Source organism: Eurytemora carolleeae, unplaced genomic scaffold, assembly GCF_000591075.1.
Source record: "Eurytemora carolleeae unplaced genomic scaffold, Eaff_2.0 scaffold1698, whole genome shotgun sequence".
Lineage (NCBI taxonomy): Eukaryota > Metazoa > Arthropoda > Copepoda > Calanoida > Temoridae > Eurytemora > Eurytemora carolleeae.
In genome coordinates this window covers 21,736-34,153 of record NW_019397664.1, presented here as the reverse complement: position 1 = coordinate 34,153, position 12,418 = coordinate 21,736, and the positions used below count along the sequence as shown (strand labels likewise).

Here is a 12,418-nt window from a genome sequence, read left to right as displayed (position 1 = left end):
GGGGGGGGGGGGGGGATTGACTCCCCGCGACTATTTTGGGTAAACCAGATGTTAGTTAAGTTAGGGTTAAAACAATATTTTCTAAAATTTGTGCATAACGGCAAACGTGTTCAGAATACAATCGACTTTTTTGGTACCTTGAAAATTGAAAAAAATGCCCATCACCTAGGGGGGAGGGGAAGATACTTCGTTGGTTACAAAGTACATAAATGCATTTTTATAAATACCTTTGGACCCTTTACCCCCCCCCTCACCCCACCCCACCTTGTTAAAGTAGCACTAATCAAATTATCTTTACGTTCAAATATTTGCTTTTCATTCTAGAATTTACTATTTGTATATGAACATTTTATTTCAAAATGCATTGTAATCTGCAGATTACAACGATGAGGTCTTTGTTTGCAATTTATTTATTTTATTTACTCGTAAATGTAAATTTTACAAATATCACATTTTACATGATTGTTAATACTTAATTATCACGGTTTCATACATTGTATAAAACGAATGAGATGGCTTATGTACTTGCTTGTGTACTGTACATCTAATGTAGTTCATGCGAACACAGAGTACATATATTGTAAGTGAACATAAATATTTGTACCTTGGGAGTTTTCACTAATCAACAATTTTTGGTTTCACAGTTTTTTTTCTAAAATATATGAAAATTTGTAAAACGTCACCGATGTGAGAACATCATTATCAGTTGTAAAAATAAGCAGTTCGGCGCGCTACTCGTTAGAAGGTTGGTCGGCGCGCTACTCGTTGCCCGACTAACCATTGGAAGGGGCTGAACTGATGGATATTTGTTAAATATTTTCTCCTCTTCTTTCTTAAAGCTCGTTCCTGTTAAGTTCAATACAATTAGTACAGACGATCCTATTCATTTAACAAAAAGTCCCCCCCCCACTCCATCTTTCTTCCCAAATACAGTTTTCTTAAAATAACTGTCGACATTATATCAAGTGCATGTACGTCCCATTCCAACAAATATTGTCACTTTTCTGTCTCGAAAATATATACTATTCTCTATATTTCCTGTTGTAAATCACTGTAATGAAGAACCACAATTCAAATAACATTTAAAGAGTTTTCACAGAAATTACCAGTTTTCCGTCAGAATCCCCCCCCACCCCCTGATACCCAAATAGAGGGGGAGGGGGAAAGGTTGTTTGAAGGTAATCTTGAATGTATTACTAAGTGTGTAAAACAATAGGTATAGCAGGAGAACAATAGACCACTGTAATATATAGGTTTTAGGATAATTAAGAAATTAAATCTATTCAATTTCAAATTTGCCGAAATTCAACTTGACTTAACTATGCAAATACATAGTTTAGAAGCTTAACCTAACAATTAGTAAAATAAATCACTAAATTTTCCAAGTTTTTTAGAAATATACATTTTGAAGTAGTTTTAAAATTTTCAAGGTTCTTTGACTTTTTTAACATTCTCATTTTATTGTGAAACATTTTTACTGTGGCATTAGACTAAGGCCAAAACAAAAAATAAAAAAAATCTGATAAAAATGAAATAAAGAATAAATGATAAATAATTGTATGTTCCTGGAATATGTAGAGTACATGTGAACTTTGCAACATCTTGAAGACTTTGCAGACTAAAAACTGAACTAATGAGGACTAGTCTTGGATCAACAAGATAGTCCTCCTCCCCGTAGTCCTGACTATCCTCGTATACAGCATCATTAGTTGACACTCTGTAATCACAATCTCCTTGGATGCCCTGAAAAAAAATATAAACTTTATGCGGAATCACTTGGATTGAATGAACGAATTAAAATGGAGAGTTCAGCGTTATTTAAAAAGTAATCACAATTTAATACAATTTAAATGAGAATAAAAATGCTAGTGCGGTTGCCATAATGTCCCTTTAAAATTCATTAATTCTTTACTACGATTAAATCTTTGTTTGATGAAGGATGACGTATAGATATCCTTATTTTTCTAACTAAACTTTGAGTGCCAAGAAATTATGAGCGATAAAACAGGATATCTACATCATTCTTGTGAATTGGACATGGCAAACTTGTGAATGCATCAGGCTTGAAATTGAATCTACAATCCCTTTGTGACGTACTTCAATGTCCAGTGTAAAACATGTCAAGTTAAGGTTTTGAAATGCAGGTTCACAGGCCAATTATTTTTTAAAGCGCTAGAGAGGTTTTCCGACCATATGAGTTAAAAAAACATTCACTAAAAAGTTTAATTTATACTAACACACAAAAGAATTGAGTCTTTGCCACAAACTCTGATTTTCTTATGCCAAATGTCACAGACCTTAGATATTTCTAACTATGAATTTTGTTAGATCATATAATCTAAGTTTGAAATATCAAAGGTTTACACCGACAGCTTGCTAAGATAAAGGGATTAGAAAATTTGTGTTTGTGGCAAATACTCAATTCCTTTTAAACCTGTGGCTAAATCCTTGAAAAGGTTTTGGGCTTTTTTTAGATTTATCAATTTGCGATCTTCCTTCCGACCTTTGGGTTGAAAAACATTCACTGCTTGTACTCTTATTTTCAAATAGAAAAGTATGGATTTGCTTCTAAACTGAAAGCGACATGGAAAACCTGGCTGTTCAATGTTAAAAATAATAAAAATAAAAAAGAATACCCTCGATTATTCAAATCGACATCACGTACTGTCCGTGGGTTTATCAATAAACCATGGAAGGGGAAAATCTTAAAATTTGATCTGAGCAAATGCAAAAAGACATTCCTCCATCTTGGTTTAAGGTTATCAGATGTCTGATAATGATAAATACAAGAGTATTGAAAATAGTTGAAAACCAAAATGATTGAATTATTGTTTTCAAGTTGAAAGGTACAGCACATTTTACAAGTTTTAAAAATCTTTTTAAAGGGACCGTTCACTTATTTGGGTAATTTCAGGGTAAACTAAACAGCCTATTCGCTCTTGATTGGTAATAGTCTTACTTTTCAAAGACAACTGTGGCCGGAGAAAAAGCCGATTTTTCGTTCAGAATTTGAGCGGAAAGGGACGGTCCCTCTCTATAGNGAGTATAGGTGTAGGATAACCTATGTTCCACCTGTTTACAAAGCGTGAGAATAGGTGTAGGATAGCCTATGTTCTACCTGTTTACAAAGTGTGAGTACAGGTGTAGGATAACCGGCCCAGACTGAGCAGGATACAGTGAGCTCTCCATAGGATAAACTTTGATTTATCCAAAACCTCTCAGGGGCCTCTAAAATATATATTTACAAAAAATTGCTCAGCATTTATAAATGTTTTGAACCATACAACATATCAATGTTATTGGAGAGTGTGGAAGAAACCATGATCTGGCATGTTCAATTCACAACGTTGCCATTTAAACCTGTATCTGAGTAACAATAAGGAAAATATCCTGTGCATCTGTCTGAAAAGTGTTGAATTTCAACGATTTTCATCTTAAACTCTTAATGCATAAATAATTAAATCTTGATTTAGAGAGCTTTTAAATTATTAAATGTATTATAATTATTATGCATTGTTTGGTGTTAGAATCACATAAGGTTTGTTCAACTCATTTTGGACATGCTAATTTCTTGTTTGTTACGCGTGGTTTTATGTTTTGAACAAGACGGGCGGACAATACAAATATATATAAATAGACAGGGTTTTATATTCAGCTTGAGAACATGATGAACAAAAGTTGCGGGTTAGTGATCCTATATTTATAAAACAATATGCATGCATTTCTATGCAAGTTAAGTTATCAAAGATAAATTGCATTTTTCTCTGCAACATCTTGGAATGCATTCAATTGGTTCAAATCCACAATATTAATAAGCGGAAAACATTTTAACTTAAATATTAAAAGCTATGAATTCTGCTAAATCTAGTAGCCATTGTTAGAAATATTGAAGGTTTATACGATCAGGTTTTAAAGATGTATGGGTTAGGAAATTAGAGTTTATTCTTACCGTACACAATAATATTACGTCCAACAATAATTTCTTGACTAAATGTTGAAACCTTGCAACTGTACTCTCCTGATAGCCTAGTTAACCAGAATTTAAAAATAAAATACGTCTATTCACTGTTTTAGTTCATTGAACTTTAAAAGTATAGTTAAGAAACCCTATTATTTTCAAAAGTGGTTTCTCTATAAATTGACTTGCGCATTCAAGCTTCAGAAACAACGGAGGAAACGTTTGGATTTAAACACTTTTCAAGCTGGTAAAACGACAATATCTTCCACATTATTGATTAGATGAATCTTGAACAAGGCAGTCACTAAATTTAAATAAAAAGGTGATTAGACCCTTTAATGAGATATATTAATGTCAACTACTGCAGTGTTCTAAACCAGTTTTCTGAACCCTAAAGCTGGCTGGCGGCTGCAGATTGGATAAGTTTGCTAAACTTTAAAATCCGCGAAATAAATGTTGAAAATCTGGGAGAAGTAGGTGACATTGATTACAGGCTTCCACAGAACAGCTTGTACAAATAGGAAATTAAATCTCAAATACTGCGCATAATAATGTTGTAAATTAGAAACAAAAAATTCCTTTAGCCCTTAGATTTTTTATCTAAAAACTTGATATGTTAAAGGTTAATTTCAAATGATCTTATATTGTTAAAGAATGACGATTCAAAATAAGTTGAAAAAATGCTGACCGTAAAGAAATTGAATATTTGAAATAATCACAAATTTTCTAATTCGTAGTTTAAAATATCTTAGGTTTAGGACTGTAGGTTGCAAAGGAATAGGGATTTGAAAATTTGAGTTTGTTGCAAATTCTCTTTTCAGACAGAATTTTGTAAGGGATACGTCGTTGAGCTGTTATTAGATTGTGTAAGGTTGTAATTTAACAAATATTTTCTTGAGGTTTATAACTAGAATTCAGATTCCACCAGGCTTTCCGAGCAATCCGAATACTTGTTGTAAACTCTGTTTGGATGCTTGGATTTCCCAAGGTTATAATGCAAGGAAAGTTAATTGCAGTTGCGTATACACTGCGTATATATTGAAACCATAGATAAATAAATAAACATAGATAGCTTATGTACGTAAAATCACCAAGAATTGTACAGTCCGCGAACTCATACTTCTAGGGGTCAAAGTGTACTTCAATGATAAGCGGGGTGGTTTGGTGTTTTAATGGATTTTATAATGGAGTGTAAAATAACTCCGGGAATGGAACTATTTGAACAGCAATATTTCAATGAGCAATTTATCATATTGACGAGAGCTGAAGAAGGACGTGAGAAGGGCTAAACTAACTAAAATTTCTCTCTACTGTTAACTCATGTACACCACAAGTACTCAATGACATAAGAACAGCCAATGTTCACAACCGACCTAGTTAATCTATATAATAGGAATTATCTTAAGAACATCTCTGTACATTTATATCGTTCAAGATGAAAAATGTCGTCTTATGCACAATCTATCTTTATCTATGATTGAAACCAGTTCTCTCTTGGCGGAAATTGTAAACAAGAATAGATGCATCGGTGTTCGTTTAGTATCCGAGGAGGTTCAAAGCATTTATAAATTTTGATAATTTTGATAATTCAGATAGTAGTTTCCTATGACCAGAATATTTCATTGATTTTTATGTGAAAGATGAATCCCATGTAAAGTTTTGACATCCGTCTTGTGTTTATTTACCGCCCAGAGACGGTTCACTGCTGTAAAAGAAGCGTACACCTCTGAAATAACTTTCCTTGCATTACAACCTTGAGATGTCCGATCATAACTCATGAATCATCGGACCGATTTCCCTCAAATCTTGATTAGAGAGCTCGATAATGTTCTTAGTCTGGTTTAAGAATTTTAAGTAGAGTTTATCGACTTGAACAGGGAAAAGTCCAGGCAAAGCCGACCCCCCACACTTTTATCTCGTGAAACCTAAACTATTTGAGACCTCCTGTCTTCTTGCAAATATATTTCTGTTCTCTGCCTTTATGTTTCCATTTTACATAACATTTTATCTCAGCTATAAACTAGCTTTGTATTCAAATATAAGATTTTGCAAACAATAGTTAGAGCCTACAGGTTAAATTCTATCACCAAATATATGCTTGAAATTTCTTTTTAAAAAGTTTTCTTTTCAATTATTTTTGAAATTTGTCCCAATTTTTTTTATTGAGAAGCAGAGAAGACTCACCTATTAAAGTACAGAGCATTGTATAAATCTATTAGCTTGGGAACCCCGCGTTGCCCAGAATACTCCAGCTGTTTACCCGCGATTGGTAGTAAATTACAATTTTAGCTTTTTTTCTAAACCATGATCTGGCATGTTCAATTCACAACGTTGCCATTTAAACCTGTATCTGAGTAACAATAAGGAAAATATCCTGTGCATTTGTCTGAAAAGTGTTGAATTTCAACGATTTTCATCTTAAACTCTTAATGCATAAATAATTAAATCTTGATTTAGAGAGCTTTTAAATTATTAAATGTATTATAATTATTATGCATTGTTTGGTGTTAGAATCACATAAGGTTTGTTTTGGTCTTTGATTCAATAATCATTTACTTTACAGATTTGTTTATGTTATACATTTTCACTCAAAATGCATATGCCAACAAAAACAGTATTTAATAAAACGGCTAACAAATTATGTTTAATGGGTCAAATTGTGATCGAAAGTCACAGCTTTCTGGAATATCGACAGAACCGTTAAATCCACGTGGGGCGCATTGTTGAAATGATAAATATTGTCAATGAATCATTGTGAATATGAATATGAATACTATATTAATATTTTCATTTTCATTTTTCTAATTCTGTTCCTAAATGAGTCTGCTTGAAGAGTTATTTCACTAATCAATGTCTTTGTTCTCGTTCCAGACCGGGGAAATGAAAGCTCCGTTCCAGATTGAAGATATTCCACTCGGTTGGGCTCCGTTCCAGACCTAGGTATTCTATCCCCAGCATCTTCGAAGGATGAAATACTGAGGTATTCTGATATTGATGATGGAAGGAGGTAAGGAACTCTGAAATAAGTAGTGATTGGTCAACTTTCTTCCGGGAGGGGGGAGGGCGTCCTCCCCTTAGATTACAAAAGGAAAGGGGCGCCGCTCCCTATAGATCGGAAAAAAGGAAAGGAACTGAACCCTTGCCAAAAGTAAATTTTTTAGTCCCTCTTTTAAATATCGGCGACCTTTGATATTTTAGATATTTTAAATTGTAAATATATTGGGATTAGAACATTTGAGTGTGTGGAAAGTGTTCAGTTCTTTTACAGTGTAAAATGGTGTGTAAATACCGACCTGGAATATGGAACCCAAACTAGTATAGGAGTGGATGAAGAGTTATGATACCATTTTACATCAAGTTCAACCTCTTCAGACATCTAAATATAGAATACATAAACCCATACATTAGGAGAGTTTAGGATTTAACAGTTTAGTCTCGGGTCTTAATACCTTTGTCTTAATTCTTAGTTAGTTAAGTCACGATAAGTCAGTGTTTTTTCAAAAGATATGACTTAACTTTAACCTTCAACAAAGTGAATCTAGCCAAGATAAGTTAGCGTATTTTTAACTCTAATCTGCAACGATTGACTTTGAGTCGCGGTAAGTTATTGTTTTTTTTTTTACTCCACTCTAACCTTCAAAGTGAGTTACTGTTGTTTAAGATTTGTCTCCACTTTAATCTTCAAAGTGAGTTTAGCCGAGATGAGTTATTGTTTTATTAGATTTTACTCCACTCTAGTCTTCAATGTGAGTTTAGCCGAGATTAGTTATTGTTATTCTAGATTTTACTCCACTCTAACCTTCAAGTGAGTTTAGCTGAGAGAGTTATTGTTATTTTAGATTTTACTCCACTCTAGTCTTCAATGTGAGTTTAGCCGAGATTAGTTATTGTTATTCTAGATTTTACTCCACTCTAACCTTAAAGTGAGTTTAGCTGAGAGAGTTATTGTTATTTTAGATTTTAGTCCACTCTAACCTTCATAGTGAGTTTAGCCGGGATGAGTTATTGTTATTTTAGATTTGAATCAACTCTAATCTCCAAAGTGAGTTTAGCCGAGATAAGTTATTGTTATTCTAGATTTTACTCCACTCTAACCTTCAAAGTGAGTTTAGCCGATATTAGTTATTGTTTTTTAGATTTGAATCCACTCTAACCTTCAATGTGAGTTTAGCCGAGATTAGTTATTGTTATTCTAGATTTTACTCCACTCTAACCTTCATAGTGAGTTTAGCCGAGATTAGTTATTGTTATTCTAGATTTTACTCCACTCTAATCTTTAATGTGAGTTTAGCCGAGAGAGTTATTGTTATTTTAGATTTTACTCCACTTATAACCTTCAAGTGAGTTTAGCCGAGATTAGTTATTGTTTTTTTTTAAGATTTGACTCCACTCTAATCTTCAAAGTTAGACTTATAGTCTTTGGGTCACAATGCCATAGAAAGGAAATACATTTGTGATAATTTTCTTATCTTAGCTTTTTTGTCTTCCGGCAGCCATGAGCCACAATCGTTCGTTCTTACATGCCACACAAGTTTCGTCTTCCGGCAATTATTATTTGTTTTAATTGGTAAATTTGGTGCATTCAAATAACGATTTTCAAAGATCCAGCCACGTCATGCAAAACCTGCCTTTTTCCCCGCTCGCAAAACAGGACAGCACAGTTATTACTATTGTGCAGATAAATGAGCCTTGTTTATTAAGATTGATGTGGGTGGGGGAGGGCACTTGTTATTTAAGCTGAGTGGGGGGAGAGGGCCTGGTTGCATATGTTCCCAGTAGTTTAATAAAATTAATGGGGGTGGCATATGTTCTAACTAAATTTGAAAAGTCATCTTGTGTTTATAGCGCCACAAAACCAACTCAAATAGTAAACTAAGCTATTATTATTATTATTATCTTTCAAGTTTAAAGTTTCCTTTTTCGGCAAATCTTAATTGTTGAGTGCAGTTAAACCCTTTAACACCGAGAGGTCTTTATTAGGTTTTGTACTAGAATGCCGAGAGCTTCTTGAAAAAAATTAACATAAAAGCCATAAAATCAAATTTAATGAATTAAAGCAAGGTCTCTAAACTACCTATACAGCCGGTTAAAATCTTAAATCACTGATTCAAACATTCATGATTCATGGGGAATTGAACCGATGGTTCAGGATTTGAACCGGTGGCAGGTAGTTCAGCGAGCTCTCCAATTAATTAAATTGTATTCAATAAACGTCAAAACGGCTGAACCGATCGGGCCCAAATTTTTTGTGGGACATCACGTGACCACAGGGAAGGTTTACGAATGATCAAAATTTCAAATATTTGTCTCCATCAAAATTCGATCTTCATTAAATTTTTAAAAATTTGGAAAATCCACGAATTTTTTTGTGAAAATCCGCCAATTATTTTTGTTTTGTTTTACGATGTACACAAAGAGAACATGTTCACAATTAATTTAGAAGATGGGCGCGAAGCGCCCTATAAGGCTATTATAATAAAATTTAAGAAACCTAGGTTCTAGAAAAGTCCAATATTTTTATATTTGATAAATATTTATATATATATATATATATATACATATATATATATATCCTATATCCCATATATATAAGTTAGCTATATATAGCTGGCTAAACGGCTAGGCCAAATTGGCTGACATTTTTTAAGAGAATTTAAAAAATTATTCTTTTTTAAATTTTTTTTTTGATTTCACGGGCAACGCCGGGCACTTTAGCTAGTATATGTATATTTGTATGTAGTATTTACATATATATATATATTTATATATGTGTTAGCTACAGCTGACCGAAAGGCTGGACCAAACCATTTTTTAGGGAACCTAGGTAACATGCGCTATAAAAATTCTAATTTTTTCTTCTTCAAAATTGCACGGGCAACGCCGGGTACTTCATTTAGTATAATATAATAGCCAATTATACACAGCTCGACGGTATGAGAACTGTTGTTTAAATGATCGGGTTGCCGATACAAAAATGTGATCTTATTCCGTCTCCAGCATTTTATATATATTACGGTTTCAACATAGCTTTTGCTCAAAATAAATGGCTTAGATCAATGTACTTAATTGACAATAAAAAGGCTTTTTTTTAAATTGACAAGAAATAAGTTTGCTAAACTTTACAACCCGAATTTTCTGACCATTTAAGGAACTTGTACACCTTGTTAAAAATACCTGTTCAAATCAATCTTTAAGTGCATTTTGTGGAGGCGTTTACTACACTAAAGAGTTCAAATATCAAATTTGGTCAAAAGATTTTGGTATATTCATTGCATACCTTCAAAAAACCTAACATTTTAAATTTTGATAAAAAATTTTTAACACACTATACTGTGAAATCGATAAATAATTACAAACTCAAAATCTTATTTTCTTATCCATCTATTTTTGCAGTTTTATGTCGTAGAACTTTAATATCTTATACTTTGTTTTAATTAAAAACTTAACGTTATAAGAACAGTACAAATCTTGGACAGAAACGTTAATGAAAATACAATATGAAAAGTTTCAAACGGGACTCGAGTTGGAAAAGAAAAAACATGAAACTGTTTTAAAAAGCCAAGAATTTGTTTAGTGTTATTTACAATATTATAGTTACCTGAATGGTGAATGTACACGAGAGTTGTACTGTACTGCCCAGTTCAGCTGAATCTGGTACACTCAGTTTATCCAACCTTATTATTATCAGGGATTAAAAACGATTTAAAAATACTGTGAAACTTAAATTTATGATCAGTTATTAAGTGTTTCTTTTTTGACAAAATAAAAAAATTCAATCCAAGGGTTTGCTTTTGATTATACAAGGGTGCATAGTGGACAATGCCCTTCGCAAAAGAATTTATAATTTTAAATTCCAGTTTTAAAATTGGAGAAACCCCTAAAATTTTTAAATGTTGTGCATAGTGAACTGAAATGATTTTTAAAAAAATATGATAAATTGTTATATCTTCTGACATGCATTGTTATCATTTTTATTCCTCTTGAATATTTTGTTATATACAGGGTGTTCTACTGAAAATGAAATTTCAGAGATAAAAATCCAAATTTGCATCACACAATTTATATATTTGTAAGTGTTTTATAGTGGGATGTGTCTTTTTAAAGCTTGTAAGCCTTGCAAACATTTTTTTACACTTTTTTGAGACATTCTGTAAATTGGGAAAAAATGTCACCTGATCGACCCTGTAGTGCAGAAAATATCCAGGAGAAATAGAACCTGGAGAAGCAACCCTTCCCCACCCATCATTAGCAGTTCCTTGATCCCTACCAGTTCCTTGATCCCTAGTTGTTCCTTGATTCCTATCAGTTGCTTGATCCCTAGCAGTTCCTTGATCCCCAGCAGATCCTTGATCCCTAGTAGCTCCTTGATCCCTATCAGTTTCTTGATCCCTATCAGTTGCTTGATCCTTAACAGTTCCTTGATCCCCAGCAGATCCTTGATCCCTAGCAGTTCCTTGATCCCTAGCAGTCCAGAAATAAATCAATGATCCCTAGCAGTTCCTTGATTCCTAGCATTGCAGGGATATATCAATCACTAGCATTCCAAGAATAGATTAATCCTTGATCCCTTCAGTCCCGAGATAGTTTAATCCTTGATCCCTAGCTGTCCAAGAATAGATTAATTCTTGATTCCAATCAGCCCCGGTATAGATTAATCCTTCCATGGAAAATTAATCCATAATCATCAGCAGTCTAGGGATAAAACAGTACTTGATCCCTAGCAGTCCAGGTATAGATTAATTCTTGATCATCAGCAGTCAAGGATTGACCAATCCTTGATTATCGTCCAATCAGCCCCAGTATAGATTAATCTTTCCATGGAAAATTAATCCAGCAGTCCAGGGATAAACCAATCCTTGATCCCTAGCAGTCCAGGGATAGAATTATTCTTGATCATCAGCAGTCAAGGATTGACCAATCCTTGATTATCGGTGTAGAAAGATTTCCTAAAAACATAGATGTATCCAGAAATGTGTTTTAAACTTACTAAATAAAACAATAGAGACAGATTTTGTACTTTCTATATGGAATGAAATTATAAAATTTGTAAAAAAAAGTCATTATTGATATCTGAATATAAATCGTAACGTAACCCTATATGTCCCCCTTTAGTTTCTTTTTCTTAAACAATTTTGAAGAATAAAAGTAAAACCAAATCAAAGATTTGACAGAATTTTTTTTAAGTCCATTTATTATATGGCATGAAGTATTTTGGTAAATTTTATAAAAGATGTGAACAGCCCTTGACCATGACGAGGGAGGGAACCCTCGGATGCCTTGAGCCTCTGCTGGGCAGACATGAGCCTCCCAGATTTTTTAGGCATACCGAACCTCCGCCATGCAGTAAGAGCCTTCGCTGTACGGAATAGTTTTCGTAAAACTCTGAAAGTAATTTTATTTGAAATTTTATAATCTCTGATTTAAGCGATACATTTTTTTGAAATTTTTATCAGATTAAGA

At 33.2% G+C, this 12,418-nt stretch overlaps 1 protein-coding gene across 1 annotated transcript; it reads right to left on the bottom strand.

Moving 5' to 3' along the window:
* Nucleotides 1-400: 400 nt before the first annotated feature.
* On the bottom strand, nucleotides 401-11,737 carry LOC111715408 (uncharacterized). Its single transcript, XM_023490720.1, has 8 exons — nucleotides 11,131-11,737; nucleotides 10,557-10,632; nucleotides 7,252-7,334; nucleotides 6,772-6,975; nucleotides 3,950-4,026; nucleotides 3,119-3,228; nucleotides 1,562-1,743; nucleotides 401-842 (listed from the first exon to the last, which is right to left on the bottom strand). Exons 1-8 carry the CDS (start codon nucleotides 11,202-11,204, stop codon nucleotides 680-682), a joined length of 969 nt encoding a protein of 322 aa, XP_023346488.1. The 5' UTR covers nucleotides 11,205-11,737; the 3' UTR covers nucleotides 401-679.
* Between the last annotated feature and the right edge of the window lie 681 nt (nucleotides 11,738-12,418).

What these genes read in the sequence shown, in the direction of transcription:
- LOC111715408 (XM_023490720.1), bottom strand. Translation starts at nt 11,204, where the DNA reads ATGATGGGTGGGGAAGGGTTGCTTCTCCAGGTTCTATTTCTCCTGGAT. An exon ending in CGTGTACATTCACCATTCAG is followed by an intron (nt 7,335 to 10,556) that starts GTAACTATAATA and finishes TTCTATATTTAG; the next exon opens with ATGTCTGAAGAGGTTGAACT. An exon ending in ACTCTACATATTCCAGGAAC is followed by an intron (nt 843 to 1,561) that starts ATACAATTATTT and finishes CTTAACAGGAAC; the next exon opens with GAGCTTTAAGAAAGAAGAGG.